The sequence below is a fragment of the Salvelinus alpinus genome, chromosome 22 (genome assembly GCF_045679555.1).
Source record: "Salvelinus alpinus chromosome 22, SLU_Salpinus.1, whole genome shotgun sequence".
Classification (NCBI taxonomy): domain Eukaryota; kingdom Metazoa; phylum Chordata; class Actinopteri; order Salmoniformes; family Salmonidae; genus Salvelinus; species Salvelinus alpinus.
The window spans coordinates 25,701,851-25,729,797 of NC_092107.1; the positions used below are offsets into that span (position 1 = coordinate 25,701,851).

Consider the following 27,947-nt stretch of genomic DNA (forward strand, 5'->3'; position numbering starts at 1 on the left):
TTGACTTGGAGCCTCAAGACTCGGGACACGACTTTGAGTAGAGACTGATGACTTGAACTTATCTGGACAGGTTTTGTAATGTTTTGTCACTCATTTTGTGGCACAGTATACATGGATTACTCTAAACGCAGCCAGAGACAGTAGCCGCAGCATTGCTCTTGCAAAAAAAACTGGAACAGATTGGCTAGTAAAACGCACACTTGGCACTCTGATTGGACTAGAAAACTGTCAATCAATACAGGTCGGTGATGAGCTCGCGAACAGATTGCTGATTTGCTGTACAGCTATAGGATCTGTTGCAGCTCGAAAGTAAATTATAGGAAGAAAGGATTGCCATAATAAATAAATATTAGAACCATGCGGACGCCTCTGAGCGGCGGGGTAGGATGTTTGGAGTGTTTATCCAATAGGATAAAAAAATGTATACTTCTAAAACAAAAGTTGCCCCTGATCAAGAATATTAACTGTTTACTTTGCAAGCTCATCAGCAATCGGGCAACAATTACTAGCATAGGCCACTGGTATTTTGGTATGTAACACTTGCTTCAAAATTATAATTTACTTATGAAGCTTGCATTTGTTTAAAACTAATAATTACTGTGGAGAAGACGCACCAGTGGAGAGTGCTTTTGTTCTCTTGTTGAAATGTTTGCTCTTGCTTTCACACGTTTAAATGCATAGGCCTAATGTGGTAAATCTAGATTCCATCTAATACTACAATAGCTGCTAGCGTTTCCTCCCCGTACCGTTTATTGCCACACGTAGACATTTCTGTTTCATGTTTGATAGGCCTACGATACATTTTAATTTAGCCAACAATTTCTTGCCCTCTGAGTGGTTGTGATGTTTACTGTGCACGTGAACGTTCACAAGACTCATGAGGTAGAAGTTATGTTTATTTAATTGAAAGTATGGTTTCCTTTGTTCATATTTCCCGTGTAATGTTTGAGTTCCGTGTGTCTGTGTCCTATGTCTTTGTCATTCTGGTTGTGCGTAAAAGGAGCGCGCTTGCCTCAGTGCGCATTGAAATAAACTACGTGGCCTGCACTCTACGCTTTGGAGTCAGAACGTGGAGTAAGATAAAATGATTGTTCCGTGTATGCATGGTGTTTAAATATCATTAATAATCATTAAGTTTGATTGACACGAATGTAACAATGTATGTGGAAATTGCATTTTACATTGTAGAATCAGTTTTTGGTTGTAATTGCCAATTGGGTAATTTTTATGGTCCTGGGGCCAAGTGCTTATGTTATGTAGGCTTACCTGTTTGAGGTCCTGTTCGACAGATTCGATTTGGTTTCTCAAGGGTAGGCTGTACAGTCTTGCCCTCTACCTGTCCATTCAGATAGGACAGGTTAAGCCTTAAACAAAGGCTATTTCTTTTGGGCTATCGCTTGTGTATGTTTGGTCAATCTACTTGTATATTTTGTATGATATTGTGCTTTCACCATTGGATCACCAAGACTAGTAAGTAAATGTACACTCTGAGCATGTCAACCTGCCTTGCCTTCTGCTGATGTCATGCTCTTATGACTGATACAAGGTCCCTATTTTACAATTACATAATCAAAATGTGTTTTAGACAAAATAATGAAAATGGCTGTCTGGTAAAATAATGAAAAGGGCTGTCTGGTAGCCTCAATAAATAGACAAAGATTTGTAGTTAAACAAGCCATTGCATGTATATATTTTTTTTACTTGACTTGAAAATGTGATTTGGGACTCGACTTGAGACTTGGACGTTGTGACTTAAAACTTGCTTGTGACTCCAATAATAGTGACTTGGCACCACCTCTGCCCTCTGGTGGTCCATAATATGGCATCCTCAAGAGGAATTCTGGTTATTACAAACCACGTTTCCATACAACAATTTGATGCAGAATTACCTGCCAACCTACAATTTCTTCGTTTGACATGGTGGGATCTTTGGTGGAAACGCCTTTATGCAAATATTGATATAATAACCATCATATCGATCATATCGAAAGTAAACTTGGAGTCACGCGATGATAATGTGTGGTCCTCCCACTACCACTCGGGAAAGCATGCAGTTTATTAGGCTACAGATTAAATCAATTATTAACTTCACAGGGTGGGGAATGTGCAAGGTGATGAGCTTGATGTACCTTTCCAATAAATATTGAGGGTCTTTGACAAATACAAATAATAGACCTATCGCTCTTATCCATATTCATCTCATAATGTAGGTAGCCTACCCGCACGGTATCTGCTAGGTGTTTGCTAGAGCGCCTCAGCCAAGAGAAGTGTGTACATTTGCTATAGAACGCAACAGTTTTTGTTTCAAAACCATCAGTAGAGTTGAAAATGCGATGAAACACATTAAACTTGTATTTTTCATTCGGTATCCTACATGGGAATTTACATTGGTGTAAAGTACTTAAGTAGTACATTAAAGTATTTTTACTTAATTTTGGGGGGGGGGTATCTGTATTTTACTTGACTATTTATGTGTTTGGCTACTTTTACTTCACTACATTCCAAAATAATGTACTTTTTACTCCATACATTTACCCTGACACCCAAAAGTAGTCTTTACATTTTGACTGGAAAATTGTCCTACACATTTATCAAGAGAACATCCCTGGTCATCCCTATTGCATCTGATCTGGCAGACTCACTAAACAAAAATGCTTTGTTTGTAAATGATGTTGGAGTGTGCACCTGGCTATCCGTCAATAAAAAAAAAGAATAACATTGTGCTTAATATAAGAACCTTGATGTGATTTTTTAAGTATATTTTGTGATGTGATTTTTTTAAGTACATTTTAGCAATTCCATTTACTTTTGATACTTAGGTATATTTAAAACCAAAAACTTTTAGACTTTTACTCAAGTAGTATTTTACTGGGTGACTTGTACTTTTACTTGAGTCATTTTCTATTAAGGTATCTTTACTTTTACTCAAGTATGACCATTTAGTACTTTTTCCCAACACTGGGAATTTAACTGTAAAAGTTATTTGTATGCGCCTTTCGTCATCAGGCACAGCCTTTTATCCACAAAAAAAGTAAGTTTGCTGGAAACATCTAGTGGGAAAATGTGCATATTGTTTTAAGCATATTTTAGAATATTCACATAAAAATCTGTCACAAATTGGATGGAAACTGAGCTAAAGATACAGAAGAGATGCATGTGTCACTGTCCACATATGGTTATATATGAATGTCAGTTTACAAAGGAACTGCTTTATCAGTACTTATTCACACAATTGCTGAAAGAATGCTGATAATGCAACAACTGGAGTACTTCAATAAAAACGACATTGATAAGAGCATGATGATATACAGTAGCAGTCAAAGGTTTGGACACATCTACTCATTCAAGGGTTTTTCTTTATTTTTACGAGGTTCTACATTGTAGAACAATAGTGAAGACATAAACTATTAAATAACACATATGGAATCATGTAGTAACCAAAAAAGTGTTAAACAAATCTAAATATATGTTATAGTTGAGATTCTTCAAAGTAGCCACCCTTTGCCTTGATGACAGCTTTGCACACTCTTGGCATTCTCTTAACCAGCTTCACCAGGAATGCTTTTTCAACAGTCTTGATGGAGTTTCCACATATGCTGAGCTCTTGTTGGCTGCTTTTCCTTCACTCTACAGTCCAACTCTTCCAAAACCATCTCGGGGTGGCAGGTAGCCTAGTGGTTAGAGTTTTGGACTAGTAACTGAAAGGTTGCAAGATCGAATCCCCGAGCTGACAAGTTAAACTCTGTCTTTATGCCCCTGAACAAGGCAGTTAACCCACTGTTCCTAGGCCGTGATTGAAAATAAGAATTTGTTCTTAACTGACTTGCCTAGTTAAATATAAAAATAATAAATGGTGTTGAGGTTGGGTGATTGTGAAGGCTAGGTCATCTGATGCATCACTCTCCTTCTTGGTCAAATAGCCCTTACACATCCTGGAGGTGTGTTGGGTCATTGTCCTGTTGAAAAACAAATTATAGTACCACTAAACGCAAACCAGATGGGATGGTGTATCGCTGCAGAATACTGTGGTAGCCATGCTGGTTATGTGTGAATAAATCACTGACAGTGTCACCAGCAAAGCACCCCCACACCATCACTCCTCCTCCATGCTTCACGGTGGGAACCACACATGCGGAGATCATCTGTTCACCTACTCTGCGTCTCACAAAGACACGGCGGTTGGATCCAAAAATGTCAAATTTGGACTCATCAAACCAAAGGACAGATTTCCACCGGTCTAATGTCCATTGCTTCTGTTTCTTGGCCCGAGCAAGTCTCTTCTTCTTATTGGTGTCCTTTGGTAGTGGTTTCTTTGCAGCATAACCAGGAAGGCCTGATTCACTCAGTCTCCTCTGAAGAGTTTATGTTGATATGTGTCTGTTACTTGAACTCTGTGAAGCATTTATTTGGGCTGCAATTTCTGAGGCTGGTAACTCTAATGAACTTATCCTCTGCAGCAGAGGTAACTCTGGGTCTTCCTTTCCTGTGGCGGTCCTCATGAGAGACAGTTTCATCTTAGCGCTTGATGGTTTTTGCTACTGCACTTGAAGAAACTTTCAAAGTTCTTCTAATTTTCCGTGTTAATTGACCTTCATGTCGTAATGTAATGATGGACAGTCATTTTCTATTTGCTAATTTGAGCTGTTCTTGCCATAATAGAGACATGGTCTTTTACCAAATAGGTCTATCTTCTGTATACCACCCCTACCTTGTCACAACACAACTGATTGGCTCAAAAAGCATTAAGAAATTCCACAAATTAACTTTTAACAAGGCACACCTGTTAATTAAAATGCATTCCATGAAGCTGGTTGAGAGAATGTCAAGAGTGTGCAAAGCTGTCATCAAGGCAAAGGTTGGCTACTTTGAAGAATCTAAAATATATTTTTATTTGTTAAAATTTTTTTTGTCTACTACATGATTCCAGATGTGTTATTTCATAGTTTTGATGTCTGCACTATTATTCTACAATGTAGAAAATAGTGAAAATAAAGAAAAACCTTTGAATGAGTAGGTGTGTCCAAACTTTTGACTGGTACTGTATAGTGATGGGCATTCCGGCTCTTTTCAGTGAGCCGGCTCGTTCGGCTTAGCTCACAAAAAAGCTCTGTTGACTCCCAAACGGATCTTTAAAAAAATATATGTTTTGTATTTTTTCAAGTCAAACAGATTGCGATAGTTTGACTATGATTAGTTTTAAAACAATTCAAATTAAATTAGTAAATGAAATCATACTCTACCTTGACCACAGTGTATTTAAAAATGCATTGGTTTGTTATGAAAAAGAATGCTATTAAACATTTGCATTTAAAGTATAACTTAAAACATTAAACTGGTCCCTCTTTTCTCTCTCTTCTTTATTGCTATGATATAACCAGCAGCACACAGCAATGCTGACCATATTTAGCTTTTATGAGAGATTTGCATTCAGAAATGCAAGCTGCCTCACTTTCGAGGGGCTGATACGGTTTCTTCTCTCAGTAATTATTTGTCCAGTTTTCGAGAAGACCCTCTGAGGGAACGGATGTGGCCACTATGCAGAGTCTCCCTGTCATGACTTTAGTAAGCCGTGGGTAGACAGAGGCCTTGTTCTTCCACCAGCTCAGAGGATCTGCAGATCTTTGGAGGAGGGGCTCCTCCAAATAGGATCGGACCTCCATTATGGCATCTGCTGAGGGATTGCTTCGTGCTGCATCCCCAGTTGCTCTCTCATCAAACAGCATCCATATGTTCTTTGAATTAGTTAATTTCATTCATTTAAATCTTTTGATTATTCATATCTTTATTATGAATTTTTTTATAAATAGATTCGGCTCTTCTGGTGTGCGAGCCGGCCCCCAACGTTCACCTACAAGAGCCGGCTCTTAGAGCCGACTCGTTTGCGAACGACCCATCACTAGTACTGTAGGCCTACAGTAATGTAGTATGTACCCACTGGGCACTCACATATATTTTGACAACCCACATGAAACTATCATGGTCATGTATCTCTCTGGACAATAATATCTTCTGCCTAAATTACAATTGGTAACCATCTGCCATCTGCCCATTGATTTCCATCTAAAATGGCAACTGCTGCCGTATAGGACACAATGCCTCGCTTGCCGGAGTTTGAACTCTGTATAAAAGCCAAAAGGCTGGTGAAAGATACTATTGAGCAATTGATAGATTTGTCTGAAGGTTGTGTCAAACTTAACGCACACATCGTAGACTTTTAACGATGTCTGTCTGCCTCTCAGTTCTCTCAGTGGCTCTCAATGGATAATGGGTATTGCACTGTGACCTGCATCTAAAGCACATTTCACTGTCTGACGACTACACTAATTACAGCGCTGCCATAAAGTCAAATGGAGAGGTTAATAGGATGCTATTTTTAACATCAGCTTGGCATTATAATTCCCTTTTTAAATCAAGAGTCCCCAACTCCCCCTTCATCCAGATGAACTGTGCAGACATCATTCCAGTCGGAAGACATTCAATTGCTCACAATTTACTCCTTGATACTTTTCTTCTTGATACTGCCCTGCTCACAGTGCTAAAAGAAAGAGACTTACTTGACTCATTCCTTTTAGCTCATAGTGGAGAAATGGGCATCAATGGTGCATCTCCAGCTAACTTGGTTCTGGGTAATTGTCATGACCTTATTTCAGGCGGTTCCTGCCTTATCTCTTCCTCATTCGTCCTTCTCTATGGCTTTTTTGGGTGGCCAACCTTCCTTTTGACATGTGTATAAAGGGCACAATATTATGGAATATTTTATAGTTACAAATGTTTTGTTTCCCTAGAACTGCTGGTCAATATGTTATTTTGGGCAGAAGGATTGCCCATGTGACTTTTGGGGGCAATTGTTCAAAGATAAATGTGTTTTAGTTAAGCCATTAGCGTTAGGTTTAATCTTGGAGATTCTAATGAATTCACTAAACCTGATTGATGCTAAACAAGAAAGTAGAGCACCTGTTACATTATTTATGAAGTCAAACAACTAAAAAACATTGTTTGGGTGGCCTAATTGTAAATTAAAGCAATTAGTAATATCTCTTCATGGAGGCAGAGTGCAGAAAAGTAAGAGTAGGCCCAGTCCAAATTGACATGCCATGTGGTTTCATAATACAATTATTCTGGGCCCTTAAGACGTGTATTTGACAGATGCTGAGCTGACTCCATGCAGTTCAATGGAGGAGAGCTAATTGAAAACAAGTGATGACCAGGATGCCCACAGTAAGGTAATTGAGCTAAGACTCCTCAGGAAAACTACACAAATCAGCAGAGCTTTGAGGATTAGTCTATTAGCTACAGTCTAAAGAATTCTGAATGAGAAGTCTTCAATTATTTAACCATAAACTAGTCTATGACATATGGGCAGACAACATACAGTTGAAGTCGGAAGTTTACATACACCTTAGCCAAATACATTTAAACTGTTTTTCAAATTCCTGAAATGTAATCCTAGTAAAAAGTCCCTGTCTTAGGTCAGTTAGGATCACCACTTTATTTTAAGAATGTGAAATGTCAGAATAATTGTAGAGAGAATTATTTATTTCAGCTTTTATTTCTTTCATCACATTCCCAGTGGGTCAGAAGTTTGCATACACTCAATTAGTATTTGGTAGCATTGCCTTTAATGTGTTTAACTTAGGTCAAATGTTTTGGGTAGCCTTCCACAAGCTTCCCACAATAAGTTGGGGGAATTTTGGCCCATTCCTCCTGACAGAGCCGGTGTAACTGAGTCAGGATTGTAGGCCTCCTTGCTCGCACACACTTTCAGTTCTACCCACAAATGTTCTACAGGGAGAGGTCAGGGCTTTGTGATGGCCACTCCAATACCTTGACTTTGTTGTCCTTAAGCCATTTTGCCACAACGTTGGAAGTATGCTTGGGTCTTGGCTGATTTCTTTTGATTTTCCCATGATGTCAAGCAAAGAGGCACTGAGTTTTAAGGTAGGCCTTGAAATACATCCACAGGTACACCTCCAATTGACTCAAGTGATGTGAATTAGCCTTTCAGATGATTTTAAAGCAATGACAACATTTTCTGGAATTTTCCAAGCTGTTTAAAGGCACAGTCAACTTAGTGTATGTAAACTTCTGACCCACTGGAATTGTGATACAGTGAGTTATAAGTGAAATAATCTGTCTGTAAACAATTGTTGGAAAAATTACTTGTCATGCACAAAGTAGATGTCTTAGCCGACTTGCCAAAACTCTAGTTTGTTTACAAGACATTTGTGGAGTGGGTTAAAGAAAATGAGTTTTAATGACTTCAACCTAAGTGTATGTAAACTTCCGACTTCAACTGTATGTCATGTGGGGTACCGCAGGGGTTGATTCTGGGTCCATTACTGAAAGAGAGAGACCTGGCTCTCTGTGTTTGCTGGTCAGTGACCAGAAGGGAATAAGCAGATTTGTGGTCATGCATCCCATGCATGTACAGATGTAGGATCTTAATTTGATCACCCTGTTGCAGGATAACTTTCCTGCAGTAGAATGTGTAGTATTTTTGAGGTTTAAAAAGGCTTCTGAAGTTTGTAATTTCCACTTTGAAATGTCAGACCGTTTATTATAATCTACATAATAATTCACATTTCCTGTTGCTGCAGGATTATTTTCCTACTGTAGCAAACTGGGTCAAATTAAGATCCTAGATCTGTAAAACCACCCATGCTCACAAACTGGACAAAGACTGTACGGGTACAGGCCATACTTCTACCCTTGGAGAGCGTGGGTCAGGCTGGCTAGCCATTCAGGGCCTGAAGAGACAGCATGGCTAGCTCATCCACAGGGGTGAAGTGAATGGACACTGTCAGATTGCTATCACCTCCAGCTCCTGGACTCAGCCAATCTCTCAATTGAGGGGGAGAAAGGGTGGGGATGGGTGAGAGCTAGACTCTACTGCTGGACATATAAACAACACACAACCTGGAAAAAATGTCCTAAAGCAGTCCATTGGATTCCATGGAAATGCAACGTGTTGGAGTGAGTAGCTTCTGAAAGTGTTGTGGAATCCAATAGGTTGCTTTAGAATTAGCTAGCCTAGCACGAGGAACAAAAAAGCCAGTTTAATTCAAAACTAGCAGTATTTTAATCTTCTTGATTTTGCATCTTCCATCCCTGGATTGAGGTATGTTTTCTAGCCAAATCCCACGTTCATCACCATGATACAAACATAATGGGTGAGAAGCGTTTAATTTGAAGGGATCCGGATGTATTACCAGTCATTGGCTGAAGCTCAGGTCGAAACATAAAGGAACGTCTGTGGTAGCCTATCTTATGTGAATTTTGCGGTGACAGACAGCATCAGGTCAGGCAAATAATAATGGTTTACATAAACATGCATTTTAATTTCCTAAATTCTAATGAAATCAACATATTTGAAACTATCCAATGAATCGTAAAGAGGGACTCATTAGATCCATTAACAAACGACGCATGCTCACTCTACCCAGTGACGCGCAGTCCTCCACAATGATTCTGTCCCATCGTTTGGAACAAGTGCGCGCGCGACTCCAGAGTGAAGCGATTTGTGTGACGTTTGTCACCTCAGCATCCACATTATACTTTTCAGCGGCAGTAAAGCGTTTAGGACGCTATGACAAGGATCTTGGGGCGATGGAGACCACATTATAAGAGCGACAGAAGCACCAGCACACCAGTTTTTAATAGTTCTTTATAGTATTGTAGGCTTGTCTCTCGAAGTGCGTCCTCTTTATCAGTAGGTGGCTGGCTATACGTTGTAAATACGATTCGCAGGTGTTGTGATAAACATCATGGCCTTCGGACACCTGATCCCTCAACTGAGGCTGGAGGAGTCGGCTGAGGACGGTTTGTTCAAGGGCATCTCCTTCCCTCTCTTTCAGCAAGGGCAAAACCAACGTGGGAAAACAACCTCCCCTTCTAGTGACAGAAAACAACACAGGTAGCCTACACGCTTGTTTACTTACAGTAGAATACTGAAGACCTGAGGATTCCAAACATGCATGGTATTGTGAGTTGAAATATTCGATTTGAGGTTGATATCTAAAAAACATGGATTTTAGGTTAAAAAAAAAGATTTTCACAAGGTCAAATGAATGTATTGTGTTATAGGTTTCATGATGCTTGTACCTAAACCAAAGTCGACAGATAAGCTACAATATGAGGTCCTAAACCTAACATGAAAGTGCATCCTTGTAGCTGTGTGGGCTAATATAGTCAAAAGGTTTGTCTTGGATTAAGTTGAGCCATTGCCCATGGGGTAAATTGAGCCTATGGCCACCATATCCCATACAATTTATGATTACATTTCGTCAGTTTTTTGTATAATATGCATAGTATTGGTACAATGTGTCATTTATATTTACTCAAGATAGAGCATTTTTATTGTTACAGAGCAGACATCATGTATACAAATATAAAACAAGCCCCACTTGAGGTTCTTGAGAGAGCAGCCAAGGAAGTGAGAGAATGAAAGAAGTACACTATACATTACCAGTCAAAAGTATTGACACACTTACTCATTCAAGGGTTTTTCTTTTTTGTACAATTTTCTACATTGTAGAATAATAGTGAAGACATCAAAACTATGAAATAACACATATGGAATTGTAGTAACCAAAAAAGTGTTAAACAAATACAAATATATTTTAGATTTTTAGATTCTTCAAAGTAGCCAACCTTTACCTTGATGACAGCTTTGCACACTCTTGGCATTCTCTCAACCAGCTTCATGGAATGCGTTTCAATTAACAGGTGTGCCTTGTTAAAAGTTAATTTTGTGGAATTTCTTAATGCTTTTTGAGCTAATCAGTTGTGTTGTGACAAGGTAGGGGTGGTGTACAGAAGATAGCACTATTTGGTAAAAGACCAAGTCCATATTATGGCAAGAACAGCCCAAATTAGCAAAGAGAAACAACAGTCCGTCATTCCCATGTTTCATGAGCTGAAATAAAAGATCCCAGACATTTTCCATATTCGCACAAAAAGCTTATTTCTCAAAAATGTTGTGCACAGATTTGTTTACATCCCTATTAGGAAGCATTTCTGCTTTGCCAAGATAATCCATCCACCTGAAAGGTGTGGCATATCAAGAAGCTGATTAAACAGCATGATCATTACACAGGTGCACCTTGTGCTGGGGACAATAAAAGGCCACTCTAAAATGTGCAGTTTTGTCATACAACACAATGCCACTCATGTCTCAAGTTTTGAGGGAGCATGCAATTGGTGTGCTGACTGCAGGAATGTCCACCAGAGCTGTTGCCAGATAATTTATTTTTAATTTGTCTATCATATGCCGCCTCCAACATCATTTTAGAGAATTTGGCAGTACGTCCAACTGGCCTCACAACAACAGACTACATGTAACCACGCCAGCCCAGGACTTCCACATCCGGCTTCTTCACCTGCTGGATCGTCTGAGACCAGCTACCTGGACAGCTGATGAAACTGAGGAGTATTTATGTCTGTAATAAAGCCCTTTTCATCTGAGAGTCTCTCTCCTCCACTTTGATTCATATGATGTCTGCTGGTGATTCTCTGATCCACCTCTACGCAGACGACACCATTCTGTATACATCTGGCCCTTATTTGGACACTGTGCTAACAAACCTCCAAACGAGCTTCAACGCCATACAACACTCCTTCTGTGGCCTCTAACTGCTTTTAAATGCTAGTAAAACTAAGTGCATGCTCTTCAACCGATTGCTGCCCGCACCCTCCCGCCCAACTAGCATCACTACTCTGGACGGTTCTAACTTTAAATATGTGGACAACTACAAATACTCTGGACGGTTCTGACTTAGGTATTTGTAGTTGTCCACATATTCTAAGTGTCTGGTTAGACTGTAAACTGTCCTTCCAGACTCACATTAAGCATCTCCAATCCAGAATTAAATCTAGAATCGGCTTCCTATTTCGCAACATGTTGTCTATCACAGTGCCATCCGTTTTGTCAGCAAAGCCCCATATACTACCCACCACTGCCACCTGTATACTCTCGTTGGCTGGCCTTCACTACATATTCATCGCCAAACCCACTGACTCCAGGTCATCTATACGTCTTTGCTAGGTAAAGCCCCGCCTTATCTCAGCTCACTGGTCACCATAGCAACACCATAGCGCTCCAGCAGGTATATTTCACTGGCCATCCCCAAAGCCAACACTTCCTTTGGCCGCCTTTCCTTCCAGTTCTCTGCTGCCAATGACTGGAACGAATTGCAAAAATCACTGAAGCTGGAGTCTTATATCTCCCTCTCTAACTTTAAGCATCAGCTGTCACAGCAGCTTACTGATCACTATACCTGTACACAGCCAATCTGTAAATAGCACACCCAACTACCTCATGCGCATATTATTACTTATCCTCTTGCTCTTTTGCACCCCAGTATTTCTGCTTGCACATCATCATCTGCACATATATCACTCCAGTGTTAATGCTAAATTGTAATTATGTTGCCTTTATGGCCTATCTCCCTACATTTGCACACACTGTACATAGATTTTTCTATTGTGTTATTGACTGTACGTTTGTTTATGTGTAACTCTGTGTTGTTGTTTTTGTCGCACTGCTTTGCTTTGTCTTGGCCAGATCGCAGTTGTAAATGAGAACTTGTTCTCAACTGGCCTACCTGGTTAAATAAAGGTGAAATATAAAAAATATATATAATCTATCTACTAGAAACTCATGGACAATATGAACACAGATATAACAAATTATTACTGTATATGAATAATACAAAAAAAAGTTATTCAACCATAGTGTAACGGCAGCCTTCCTCCTCTTCACGAGAAGAGAAGGTGTAGCAAGGATCGGACCAACACGCAGCGTAGCCAGTGCTCAACATGTTTAATTACGACGAATAAACGTGAACACTTACAAAACAAAATAACAAATGTGGCAAACCGATACAGCCCTATCTGGTGCAGAGAAAACACAGAGACAGGAAACAACCACCCACAATCCCCAACACAAAACAAGCCACCTATATATGATTCCCAATCAGAGACAACACAAAACATCTGCCTCTGATTGAGAACCATATTAGGCCAAACATAGAAACGGACAAACAAGACACACCACATAGAATGCCCACCCAGCTCACGTCCTGACCAACACTAAAACAAGCACAACACACAAGAACTATGGTCAGAACGTGACACATAGATTACCGAAGTTACAATAGATTGCCATAGAATTTCTGTTAATTGCTAAAATTACTGAAGATTCCGGTAACTTTGGTAAATGACCAGTAGCTTTGAAACCCTAGTTACTTCACACAGCTTGTGATGATTACCTCAATGTCTGTAATGTAAGATGTTATTGTAGTAAACTTCATGTGGGGAGAGGCTATTAAGTCTGGATTTATTTGCAAAGGTTTTTATATGGATAAAACACCACAGAACCTATGATGCTGCTTTAGATGCACGTTTGATAACACTGCAAAGTAAATGACGGCCATAAACGGGGGGTGCAAAGACTTTAATCATGCTAAAGCCAAGGTGCAGTTGAGTCATTGATAGGCCAGAGATGGATGGGATTTCCAGAGAGCATAGCAAATTAATTTAATGCTCACTCAGGTCCCCCTCTTTATCCAGTTGCACCAAGTACCAGACTATAGTGTATTTAGTTCTTGATGAACAATTAGATAGAACAATGGCACCTTAGAGAAATGTACTCAGTCAAAATAACACAGCTTGGCGTAACAAGATTGCTCTATCAGAAGTAATGTCTCCGGAATTGCAGTTGGGGTACTTGCTAAATGGTGTCTACTAGAGGTGTCACTTGGGACAATCCTGATTTAAATGAGGCTTTGTCTAATATGAGCGGCGGTGGTGCTTAGCAGGCCTGGTGGTCTCTGGGTAACCTGGTTATTAAGAATCACTCCATCTCTGTGGCCACGTACAGTATCATGCCTCTAGGCCTACTGCCACCAGTCTGTCTGTCTGTCCTCTGACTATCTGAGCAACAATGATGTATGACAACTGTGTCACAGCCCGATTACTGTGTTAAAAGGCATCCGCCTAATAGGAATACTAAAGAAAAAGCTTTTGCTGAAAAGTAGGGTCACTCTGTGGCCATCCAGTTGTCTTTCATACTCACTCAGGCATGCATACACAATACTGAATCGTATTGCACAGATACAGCATGTATGAGTAACCAGTTGTATGATGTTTCATGGGTGACCTTCTTGAGCTATAGTTCTGTTGTCACTATAACCCATTTACTAGACGGATGGGTGATGGTCCCCGTAACACTATGTTGAACCTGCCCTTGAGAGGAAGAGATGGGGACATTGTTTTACTACAGGAGACTGCATGTCATGGCACAGAGCTACAGTAGGAAAGTGATTGTCAGTTGTCAGGCTTCTGTACTCCTATCTGTATTAACAGGAAATATTTGAGTTTCATGTCAATGTATACTGTATCCACAGACAAAAAATGTCAAACATTTTCTTCAGTTATTCTGGCTATAAAATGTAATTAAGAGGGTTTCGTCCTTTTGGCTTCGATTTCTAGGGGATCTCTACCTGCTTTTTTGTCATTCTAAGCTTTGATGTTTTTTTTCTATTTGATTGGTATAACACACATGTTGACCATGAGAGAGAACGTCAAATAAATGTAAATAAGTGGATGGAACTAGTTAAACGCATTAAGGCAGGTTGGGGGTAAAAGGAGTATGTGATAACAGCAGTGAGAGAATGGATCATCCTTTCCCATACATTGAGTATGTTTACATGCACAGTAATAATTCAATATTAAGCTGATTATGTCAGTAGGCTGAATGTGGCATTAGTCATGTAAACACCTTAATTTGCTTATCTTAATTGGCATAATCGAAGTAAGCATTTGCCGTTAAGTTTTCTGAGCAATCTTTCAAATGATTAGTACATGTAAACACTTTAATCGGAGTTCCAGCTGTGTATTTGATCTCCACATGTGCTAGCACCAGCCGAGCGAGCCTCCCTCTTTAGCACGAGTGAAGTGAGTTCAGAACAACTGAAAGTATGTATCTTAGAAATAGTTTTCACATACAAACTTTATATGTCCGAACACAATGAAATAGGCTTCCCAAAATGAGATGGTGCTGTGGTAGAAAGTTTATTTTGATTTGAGATTTTATGCATTTATCAAAGTCCCATCAGGTAGCCTGATTTTAGATGTGTCCATGTAAACAGGATTATTAGGGACATTGTTCTTCTTGTAAAGCATGTAAACTATTATATTAATATATTTATGTAACCGTGTAATTGATACACTCATTGATACACCGTTACTGTGGCCATCCAGTGGGTGTGTCCATCATCTCTCCACTGCTCTGCTTGGTCGTGCAGTTTCATTTTCACTTGCCTTTTCCAGCTAGCTGATTTATATACTACAGGGAAACAGTAATAAATAATTCATCTGGCTCCGCCTTGTAACACTAGTCTATTCCTGTTTCCCATCCAGATGGATGAATATGTATGACTTCTTTATTCCAGCCACTCATTTAGAATGGGTGGAATCAAGAGTTACTTCAGCCAAGGGTGATGTAATGACTAGTGTGGATGCTGAAGATGTGCAGTATAATTTTTGGAGCTGTGTGCTTTTTGGAGCTGTGTGCTTTTTGGAGCAGTGATCCATTAAGTTTTAGGCCTATGTTTTATAGTGTGCTAATATTATTCTCCTCTTTTCCTCTAGCTACTGCTTTGTCTTATTGTAGCTAGTCATGGAAGATATAATGATAGTATACTGTGTGCATTATTTACATTTTCCCGCATGCTTGCTGATATGTGTAGAATACTGATGTGTACGGTATGAATACATTCAGACTCTAGAGCAATTTATATTCATGGCAGTTTGATAGGATTTCCAGACAGCTTCCCTCTGAAACAGCATGAGGCTGATTGGAAAGATTAAATCTTGTTCCCATAAACAGCAGACGGAACAAAGCGCACACAATAACGGAAATGACAGTAATATTAATCTCTCACAAATACCCACCATCTCCCCTTTGACCATCCATCCTCACTCTCCATCCCTCATTCAAGCCCCCTGTACATTATGCTTGATGCCATCAATAATTTCTAGCCTATACTGTATGTTCCCACTGAGCTCTGTACAAGTTTATAGCGTAGTCTGTCGTTTTTTAGCCTGGTGTTCATTGTGTACATACTGTAGCTACTCTGTGTCAATACATCTTGTCCATATATTCTGTTTGTTTGTCTGTCTGTGTATTCCGTTTATTGTGGCTGCAACAATTTACCATATCAAAATCCTGTACAAGCAAATGTATTTGGCGAATAAAGGTGATTCTGAGTGCCTTGAAGAAGGACTAGCGATTGCAGTGCCATCCGGCTCACTGAAGGCACAGGGTGTCGTGTACCTGTCAGGTGAACCGACAGCGATGACCCCCATCGCATTTTAGATGTATGGTGCTTTTGATTTTCACACCACAGGCTTATCAAACAAACATAATGTGGTAAGTCAATGAAAAGGTCAGCAGAGAGCAAGTTATTCCAACGTCTCCTTTAGTTGGCTAAGGACTAGGCCAATGGCCTTTCTTTCTCCCGAGGAACAGTTCCCAGCTCTAGTCTCTCTCTGTTGACATGTCTCCTAATGAGGATAATCAAAGCTGTGCTAGTAGATGAGGCTGATCGGAGCCCTGGTAAAGGGATTCATTTCATGTTTTTATCCCTGTGAGATCTACTGCACCAGTTCCCTCTGATTATCTCAATCCACCGCCAAGATCAAAGCAGCCTGGCACATTTTAAATGTATTTTCAAAAGCAAGGCGACGCAGAGTCCCTTATGGCCAGTGAGCGCGGCTGATTTTTGCTTACAGGGAGAAATGAAAGCTGTGGATTGCCTTGCCTATATTTTTATGGAAATTTTTCATTATGCGAGAGTGAAGGGAGATTAAACGGAGCAGGCTTTTTGGATGCCTTTTCATTTGCATTGGGGCCATGGTCTGGCATACGTGGGCAGAATAAAGCAAATCTTTTTGGAACTCATCTGCATGAAGCTCTATGGGCCCAAATCCCTTTCCGCTATCCCCTGTGAGTGCTGGCAACTGGAAAGCCCAGAGGCCTTTATGGCCAGCCTTGTTATGTGTGGTACCAGATGGAAAAGGTGACATCTTATACGTAGATATGGAGTATTGCTTAAGTGCTGTGTGTAACGGATGTGAAATGGCTAGCTAGTTAGCGGGTGCGCGCTAGTAGCGTTTCAATCAGTTACGTCACTTGCTCTGAAACCTAGAAGTAGTGTTGCTCCTTGCTCTGCAAGGGCCGCGGCCTTTGTGGCGCGATGGGTAACGATGCTTCGTGGGCGACCGTTGTTGATGTGTGCAGAAGGTCCCTGGTTCGCGCCCGTGTCGGGGCGAGGGGACGTACTAAAGTTATACTGTTACATGTGCTCACTGTAATTTCAGTCAAAGATCTGGCTGATCTTGCTGTCCCCAGATTACAAATCACTAAGCTCCCAACCCCATACTTGGGTGTCCTGTGTGCATCCTTGTCTTCACAACTGGGTTAAACATCACGTTGAGTTTCCCATATCTGGTCCATGAGCAGTGTTCCAGGCAGGTGCTGTGGCTAAGGTTTCACAGGCAGACCAGGCCCTGTTCAGGGCTAGGGCTGCGACACTCTTTTCTTTCCCCCCAGCCCTTAGGCCCTGAATCCTCCCCAAGGGCCAATACACAGTTACAGGATAGTCTCTCTGGGACCCCATTACTCCATACAGGTCCACAGACCGACAGATAGACACACACACTGCTCTCGTCTTGCTCTTTGGATATGTAACTCCCTCTTATACAGCACCATAGAAGTGCCTTCAGCTGGAATGGTGCTTTCTTACTGACCTCGAGCTCACCGTGGTAGCCCTAGGCTCTTCCAAGATTCCATTTTTGACAGCTTTGTCACCTAAGACATTTTCGGTCTGCCTACAATGGATAGATACACTGATTCCAGCAGTTGTAGCTAGGCCTATACTGTATAACTAGTTGATTTGATGTAATCACTTGGAAAATATGATATTGATGATAATGGATCTGCTTAGCTAGTCTGGTATAATACTCCTCCATTGAGTCTTAAAGCTGCAATATGTGACTTTTTGGGCGACCCGATGAACTTCACATGGAAATGGGAGTTATAGATCTGTCATTCTCATTGAAAGCAAGTCTCAGAATCGGTAGATCTGTTCAATTTGCGCTATTTCTATTCTTCTCGTGCTTATGTTTTGTTTTTGAGTCTTTTACTTTCTGTTTTGTACACAAGCTTCAAACAGCTATAAATACAATATTTTAGGTTATGGAAAATATATTTCACAGCGGTTTAGATGGTACTACAATTCTCTACACTATATTTGCTTGTTTTGTCACAAACTGAAATGTATTAATTTTAGCAACCAGGAAATGGCAGAGCAAATTCTGCATAGTGCGTCTTTAAACAGTGTGATATTTCTATCTGATGTGTTCAGCAACAGCAGCAGAGCAATCAGGCCCAGATGTTAAACTGTCCTTTCTAGGTAAATAGATCCAGATCATCCTCATCACAAAAGCCCTCTGATATATATAGCATCCTGGAATTACTGAGAATGCTGTAGCTGTGCTCAGCCCTGTTGACAAAATGCAGCACGGAAGGAAGGCAATAGTCACTGCATTGGTTATTGGATCGAATTGCCGGAGTTTAGCAACATTACTGTCACGAGGCCGCCATATGTCATGATGGGTCTGGAAATGTGCCTTGCCGTCACAGTGTGTATGTGGGTGCGTGCCCGGTGTGTGTGTCCGGTGTGTGTCTCCACCCCAAACCACTCAGTGCAGACCAGATGGCATGATGACATTTGTTATTCGTATGTCACATGAAGGTGATTCTTGCTAGTGCCCTGTTCAGTCAGGTGTTATCACTTGGAAAATATCAGTTTTTCTTGGCAGCAGTTTCGAGGCGTCTTGTGAAACCTCCAACCAACTAAATATTTTTGCATTGAAATGTGCATGATTGATTGCACTGCACATTTGATTAAACACCTCCAATACTGAACCCTTAGTGAACCCTACTGTCCTCATCCAGGCCTGTAAAGGAGAAGCCATCTTCTGAGCACACTGCCCCTGACTAAGCTCTCTTTTTTTCCTCTGTCTCTCGCTCTCTTTCTCTCTCTCTCTCTCTCTCTTTCTCTCTCTCTGTCTCCTTCTCCAACGGCATCTCCATGGAGCACAGCTCACCCCAGGGCTCCAGCTAATGAGACAACACAGGAAAATTGATTTAGCTCCCTGCTCCATCCCTATCTCTGTCTCAGAGAGGCCAGAGATAAAACAGGGGAGTCCCCAGTGTCAGGGCTCACTAAGTCCCTCCAAAGTAATTTCCTCTCGTCTGACCGACCTCACTGAAGAGATTAATTATAGTCAAATCAGGGAAATAACTAGGTGAACATCTAAAAAGGGAAGTATTACAGGAAAGTAGGTGTTCTGGTTTAAGGTGCTTCAAATTGTTTTAGAGGAACATTATTTGGTTTATTTATAACATCATGTGCATAATGGGCACCTGAGGAGCAGGTTTTCTTTCATAGAGTGACCAAAAACAATGCATTTTCAATAAGGATGCAAAGAGTTAGTTTGTTTTCTCTGATCATGTGCGGTTTTCTTGCTCTTTCATCTCTGTACTGTATGGCTTGCATGCAGGAAGTCTCAAACATTGCAGCGCTATTTGAACTAATAAGAATTGGAATGGCCCAGTGGTATGGTATAGTATACACTGTCTCTGTGTTTTATAGATTTTCTTCCACATGGTGGCAGGATTGCACTATTTCAGGATGAAGTGGATTACCTAAAACAGATCCCAATATGAATGGGGTTACATGATTGTATTTGGCCTTGTGGAAAGCCAGGAAAAGTTCAAATACCCCACCACACACACAGGAATCAGGATATGTGATGCCTTTTAAAGTGAGACCCCTTTCATGGACTACTCCAAAGGGTTCACAGCTCCCAGAGTCAACAGTGAGGAAAATGTGACAGAGCAGACACCAACTTTGTCATCCACTCCATTGTTTTTGGAGATAAATGGACTGCAAGGACAAATATGAAGGACAGACAAAGTACCATTTATAATTAGAATTGACAACCCTTCTTATGACAGTATTAAAGGTCAGCTATTTTGGTCAGAGAGTAGGTCAACCATGGTCAGCCAGTGATGTGATAAGATAGTGTAAAACAATGAATTCAAAGATTATCTGCACATTATGTTTGTTAGCCAGTCAATTTTAGAAGAATGATTCCATACATTTTTCAGATGAATTGCCAATATGCCAACATTCCATAGAAACAATGTAGTCCATCCATACTCATACACTGACTGAAATCAGTTGATAGGACTTAGACAAGTTGTAAATGCACTGTACTGATATTGTAACATATTATAACACACAGCTTTCAAAAACACATTTAGACATTTATGGTCTGTTTACATATATTTTAGATGCTATTTATACAGAACATTTGTTTAAAGCCTGTATAAACTATATTACATCATTTGTGTGACAATATTTCTATTACATATTTTCTGATACATCACACATGCCTTTTATTTTCCTGCATACATAGATGCAGGAAATGAATCACCTGTGCCTCTACTGCCATTCATTCCAAATAGACTGGTTTGGGATTTCTGCCATTCGTTACATAAACCCCCAAAGTTCCAGAATGGATTGAAAATGGCAGCCATATTGGTTAGGGAGAAATCAAAACCAGTCTAATTGTAACGGAGATGCTGTGAGTCGAGAAGCAGGTGAAGGGGGGGGCAGGAACCACTGGCCTGAGAAGGGAGACATGAAAAGAAGGTGAGATACGATAGTGACTGGGAAGCTGTAACCTACACTACCGTTCAAAAGTTTGGGGTCACTTAAATGTCCTTGTTTTTGAAAGAAAATAAAAATGTGTCCTTTAAATAACCTCAAATTGATCAGAAATGCAGTGTAGACATTGTTAATTATGTAAATTACTTGTTGCTGGAAACGGCAGATTTTTTTCTGGAATATCTACATAGGCGTACAGAGGCCCATTATCAACAACCATCACTCCTGTGTTCCAATGGCACGTTGTGTTAGCTAATCCAAGTATATCATTTTAAAAAGGCTAATTTATCATTAGAAAACCCTTTTGCAATTATGTTAACACAGCTGAAAACTGTTGTACTAATTAAAGAAGCAATACAACTGGCCTTTAGAATAGTTGAGTATCTGGAGCATCGGCATTTGTGGGTTTGATTACAGGATCAAAATGGCCAGAAACAAAGCACTTTCTTCTGAAACTCGTCAGTCTATTCTTGTTCTGAGAAATAAAGGCTATTCCATGTGAGAAATTGCCAAGAAACTGAAGATCTCGTACAACGATGTGTACTACTCCCTTCAGAACAGCACAAACAGGCTCTAACCAGAGTAGAAAGAGGAGTGGGAGGCCACTGTGCACAACTGAGAAAGAGGACAAGTACATTAGAGTGTTTAGTTTGAGAAACATATGCCTCACAAGTCCTCAACTGGCAGCTTCATTAAATACTACCCGCAAAACACCAGTCTCAACGTCAGTGAAGAGGTGACTCCGGGATGCTGGCCTTCTAGGCAGAGTTGCAAAGAAAGCCATATCTCAGACTGGCCAATAAAAAGAAAATATTAAGATGGGCAAAAGAACAGACACTGGACAGAGGAACTCTAGAAAGCCAGTTTGATTGTTTCTTTAATCAGCACCACAGTTTTCAGCTGTGCTAACATAATTGCAAAAGGGTTTTCTAATGATCAATTAGTCTTTTAAATGATATACTTGGACTAGCTAACACAACATGCCACTGGAACACAGGAGTGATGGTTGCTGATAATGGGCCTCTGTAGATATTCCTTTTTTTTTTTTTTTTAAAGCTACACTAGTCATTTACAACATTAACAATGTCTACACTGTATTTCTGATCAATTTGAGGTTATTTTAATTAACAAAAAGTGCTTTTCTTTAAAAAACAGGGACCTTTAAGTGACCCCAAACTTTTGAACGGTAGTGTATATGTCACCTCATTGACCCTCCGGAGACCCTTGAACGGCCCCACAAACCGGGGGCTCAGTTTATTGCAGGGCAGGCGTAGTGGGAGGTTCCTGGTAGAAAGCCAGACACGGTCCCCAGGGTGAAAAACAAGAGTCGCACTGCAGTGGCGGTCTGCCTGCTCCTTTTGACGGTGGACAGAGATGCTGTGAGTCGAGAAGCAGGTGGAGGTGAAACTTTTAATGAAACAAGACAACATAACAGTGGCGATAATGCATGACCACAGGAACAAAACTGACAGGAAGGAACACAGGAAGGAACCCAAGAGAGTGACTGATAAAGGGGAGGTAATCAGGAAGGTAATGGAGTCCAGGTGAGTATCATAATGATCTGTAAGCGTGCATAATGATGGATGCAAGGTGTGCGTAATGATGGATCCCAGGACCGGTGGTTAGTATACCAGCGACGTCAGATGAGAGGAACAGGAGTAGACATGACACTAATTGGAAAGAATGGTAGTAGAGGTAGAATCCTGATTTCACTTGTCCAGGACATTTTTAAATAAAAGTGAGTATGTGATATCAGAAATTGTGTAATACAATTATTGTCAATGTAAAATATTGTCATATAAATATTTCAAATATTTTTATAAGTTTAAAAGTATTTATATTGTCATGAATACAGGTTTAATTAAACAAATCTGTATAAATTATCAGGTATCAAGGTAAGACCCAGATGCACACCGTGTCGAAGTAACAATGTTTATTACAGCAACAGGGGAAAAGGTACAGGACGGCAGGCAGGCTCAGGGTCAGGTCAGGCAGAGGTCGGTAATCCAGAGGTGGGGCAAAGGTACAGGACGGCAGTCAGGCTCAGGCAGAGTGGTCAGGCGGGTGGGTACAGGGTAAGGACAGGCAAGGGTCAAAAATCAGGAGAACGAGAAAAGAGAGACTGGGGAAAAGCAGGAGCTGACACACAAACGTTGGTTGACAAACAAGACGAACTGGCACAGACAAACAGAGAACACAGGTATAAATATACAGGGGATAATGGGGAAGATGGGCGACACCTGGATGGGGGTGGAGACAATCACAAAGACAGGTGAAACAGATCAGGGTGTGACATAAATAGCTTCTAAAATATATGTAAATAGACCATAAATGTCTACATTTTTGTTTTCTTTACAAGCTGTCAGTGCTATTATATGATACAATATCAGTACTTGTTTCCTTTACAACTTGTTGCCTCCTATCATCAACTGATTTCAAACAGTTTATGGCTGTGTATTGACTGCTTTGTTTGAATGGAATGTTGGCATATTGGCAGTTAATTTGACAAATTAATGGAATAATTACTTTAAAACTGTCTGGCTAGCTAGCTAACAAACAAACAGTGCAGATATATTCTTCAAATTCATTATTTTACACACAATCTTATCACAGCACTGGCAAACCATGGTTGACCAACTCATAAGAATGTTCATGTCCATTCTAGTAATTTAATTACTAATTCTATTGACTAATTGATCTTCGCTGGCGGACAGTTTCAAGAACAGAACAGGGTTCATCTTTAACCAACTACCTGAACTACCTGACGCATGAAAAAAGTCATGACTGGGTTGATGGAAACAGGTAATGCCGGTGTAATTTTATAAATGTCATCAGACAAATTTCTTCGTTCGACATGGTGGATCTTTTTGTGTCTTAAATTAATTATGCAAGACATGGCAGTGGAAATGCCTTTTATGCGTTGATATAATTACCATTATATCGAAGTACATTTAGTCACGTGATGATCTGTTGTGTGGTCCTCCCACTACGATTCAGGAAAGCATGCAGTCTATTAGGCTACAGATTAAATAAATTATGTATTTCACAGGATGGTGAAAGTGGACGGTGATGAGCTTGATGCTCCTTTCCAATAAATATCGAGGGTCTTATTCTGGTGACATGATGATCGATGCTTGGCTGCCACCAAATTTACTCGCTCTCATCCATTATAATCTCATCATGTAGGTAGCCTATCAACACTGTATCTGGGAATTGTTGGCTAGACCAGAGTGGGCTCATTTGCTATATAATGTCACGTGTGCTCCCTCTTCGGCCTTTAGGTCACCAGGCTGCTCATTATGGCGCACAACTGTCACCATCGTCAGACTCACCTGGACTCCATCACTTCCCTGATTTACCTTCCCTATATGTCACTCCCTTTGGTTCCTTCCCCAGGCGTCATTGTTTTTGTTTCATGTCTGTAGGTTGGTCGTGTTTCTTGTTTTGTATTATGTTTTTATTTATTAAATTATTCACTCCCTGAACTTGCTTCCTGACTCTCAGCGCACGTCATTACATACAGTATAATCAAACACTTTTTGTGAAGCCACCATCAGTAGAGTTGAAAATGCGATGGAAACCCATTTAACTTGTTATTTTTATTCGGTACATAGGGCCGCAAAAGTCATTTTTATGTGCACTATGTCATCATACACAGTCTTTTATCTGCAATAAATCCGTTTGATAGAAACACATCTCTGGTATGGTATATTGTTTTATGCAGATTTTAGACTATTCAGATGAAAATGTTGCCAATTGGATGGAAACCTTGTTAGTGTGTAATTCAGATCTACGTCTCATCAACAGCTGTAAATTTCCATGAAATGTCTTGCTGTGATACAATCCAGTATTGTTATAGACATGCTATGAGCATGAAACATTTTAATTTAGTCACTTGAACAACACATGAAATCACTGGAACTTGCCTGCATTGCTTTTTTTGTCAGTGCCTTGATCTTAATTTGCGGAATTTTCTGAAATAGTATATTTTTACTGATCGTTTGTTCCCTCCTTTGGTTTTGCTCCATGTCTAAGCAGGCTGTGTTGGAGCCAGTGGGTGTTCTTGAGAAACAGACAGTAACTTTCTGAGTGTCGTTTCCGCTCAGATTTAGAGACACTGAAATAAATCCCTAGAGAATAAATCGCTTATAGAATTCAGCACACTATTTTCCAGTTCTCCAGTGTGAATGATAACAAGCCATGAGCCATGCATTACAAAATGAGGGCACCCTATCTCAGTCTATTTGTTTTGGAAATGTTGAATGAAGATCATTCTCAAACAACAGCATAGAGGCTGAATATGTTTACCTCAAATTGAAAAGGACTGCACTTGCCTCAAAGCATTCATACAAATCAGAAACTGATGGATTTTAGAATATTATGTATGTGACATGCAAATACTGTGACGGCGAAGAGCATTTCCCTGTGTTCTCATACTATAGCTCTGATATCTTCCTATTATCAATCTGCAGAAGTTAATTTCCAAACATTTACCTGTCACCATCCTCATTATACCATCCTCCATGTAAGCCTGTGTGTCAACATATGGCAGCACAATTGTACTATTTTCCTCTGCGTTTATGATAATATCTTTGTCTTCTCACCACTGACAGAACACTGGGAGAAAGAGGGAAATGGAACAGCTCTCTGCAACAATCTGCTATCGTGTTCCTCTCAATGGTTGATTACACTCCTATCTCGTCAAATTGGATTGCCTGTGAGAGCGATGTGCAATGACCGTCAGTGACCGTTATGCTCGAACATTTCACTGATGGGCCTCATAGAATTGAAGTAGTAGAAGAAGCGAGGGTGGTAGTTTAAAATACTACGTAACCTAATCACAGCAGAGAGGGCCAATGTTGGAAAGATATCGTATCGTAAGCATCACCCACATGGTTTCAATCATAGAGCTAGATAAAGGAATCTAGTGCCCAAAAGCCTGTTTTAGCATGGGCAGCTCCCTTGAGGACTTTAACCATTTTTATGTAGTCAACTGGGTGGGACTTCCTATGGGTTAAGGAAGGATCACATAATTCCATCCGGGTCATCAAGAGGGATCAGCCAATTAATTATGCTCGTGAGCAAACATTCCGTAACTGCTGGTCGACAACTTTGGCTTTATATCTTCAAACAACAAACTCCAGGTGGCAGTATGCACCCTTTCAGTTTGTTTACCAACTCATAGAAGTAGTAGAAAAATGAAATGCACTACCCCAAATGTAGAATGCCTCAATGGCACTGCCCGTGTGCTCACATACGCCATAATGGGACAGATACAAAGACGAGTCCTCTGTCATTCTCTATGGTCTCAATGCATTTGAATGTACACTGTAGAACATGATAAATGAATAGATGGTTTTACCAGAGTCAGCGGAATAACCTTGACATGATGAATGAGTCACAGGGCTCTGTATGACCAATCAAACACTCTTAAGGCAGCCTATAAACATGAGGTAATGTGGTAATTTATCTGCCTTCTGTTCCACACAGACCCTACTGCTATAGTACCCCAGGGGTTCACACTCTCCTGTACTATCAACACCTCACTATGATTATAATGGGCCTGGACATTTTAGAGCTTTATTCTCTAATGTGTCACCTGGGTAAATTAATATCAAGTGAAATGTACAGCACAATTTCTGTTTACGCCTGTAATTGTCAGATATTACACACAGCGCCTCATTCATTAACACTATTTTCATAATGACTAACACTTTTATAAGCAGTAATCGAAAAGTACAATCCCAAAAGTACAATGGCATTATTACTACAGAGAGAATGACTCTTGCCTTTATGGAGGGATGCTTCGTAGTAAATAGTTTAGGACACCCAGAGACTAAAGCGGACATCTACTGTTCCCTTTACGGTGGTTATGGTAGCATCCAGGTATCCCAAGATAATTGTGTTTTAATCATGGAGAGATTGACCTGGAGGCCCCTCTCACTCTGGGAAAGACATGAAATAACCAGCAGTACAGGATGAGGTGCACTAGGGACACAACACTGTGGTGTACTGGAGGTGATCTTTATATGACCTAGCAGGCATTTGCTTGTGGGTAACAACATGACTTTATGTGATTTACTGTAGAGATTGGTTTGTCTGATACAAGACCTTGTTAAATTGTTGTTGTGTCCCTAGTTGTAAACAATTCCAACAATAATTGTTTAGATTTTCCATATTGATACAGTGGGGAGAACAAGTATTTGATACACTGCCGATTTTGCAGGTTTTCCTACTTACAAAGCATGTAGAGGTCTGTCATTTTTATCATAGGTACACTTCAACTGTGAGAGACGGAATCTAAAACAAAAATCCAGAAAATCACATTGTATGATTTTTAAATAATTTATTTGCATTTTATTGCATGACATAAGTATTTGATCACCTACCAACCAGTAAGAATTCCGGCTCTCACAGACCTGTTAGTTTTTCTTTAAGAAGCCCTCCTGTTCTCCACTCATTACCTGTATTAACTGCACCTGTTTGAACTCGTTACCTGTATAAAAGACACCTGTCCACACACTCAATCAAACAGATTCCAACCTCTCCACAATGGCCAAGACCAGAGAGCTGTGTAAGGACATCAGGGATAAAATTGTAGACCTGCACAAGGCTGGGATGGGCTACAGGACAATAGGCAAGCAGCTTGGTGAGAAGGAAACAACTGTTGGCGCAATTATTAGAAAATGGAAGAAGTTCAAGATGACGGTCAATCACCCTCGGTCTGGGGCTCCATGCAAGATTTCACCTCGTGGGGCATCAATGATCATGAGGAAGGTGAGGGATCAGCCCAGAACTACACGGCAGGACCTGGTCAATGACCTGAAGAGAGCTGGGACCACAGTCTCAAAGAAAACCATTAGTAACACACTACGCCGTCATGGATTAAAATCCTGCAGCGCACGCAAGGTCCCCCTGCTTAAGCCAGTGCATGTCCAGGCCCGTCTGAAGTTTGCCAATGACCATCTGGATGATCCAGAGGAGGAATGGGAGAAGGTCATGTGGTCTGATGAGACAAAAATAGAGCTTTTTGGTCTAACTCCACTCGCCGTGTTTGGAGGAAGAAGAAGTATGAGTACAACCCCAAGAACACCATCCCAACCGTGAAGCATGGAGGTGGAAACATCATTCTTTGGGGATGCTTTT

General features: G+C 40.4%; 1 protein-coding gene across 1 annotated transcript in view; it reads left to right on the forward strand.

The window, feature by feature from the left end:
* Nucleotides 1-9,471: 9,471 nt before the first annotated feature.
* LOC139549755 (protein Aster-B-like) overlaps nucleotides 9,472-27,947 on the forward strand; it is a 168,517-nt gene continuing 150,041 nt past the window's right edge. The window contains exon 1 of the mRNA XM_071360503.1: nucleotides 9,472-9,913. Coding sequence (XP_071216604.1) covers nucleotides 9,765-9,913 — 149 coding nt within the window. The 5' untranslated portion in view covers nucleotides 9,472-9,764. The remainder of the gene's footprint in view (nucleotides 9,914-27,947) is intronic.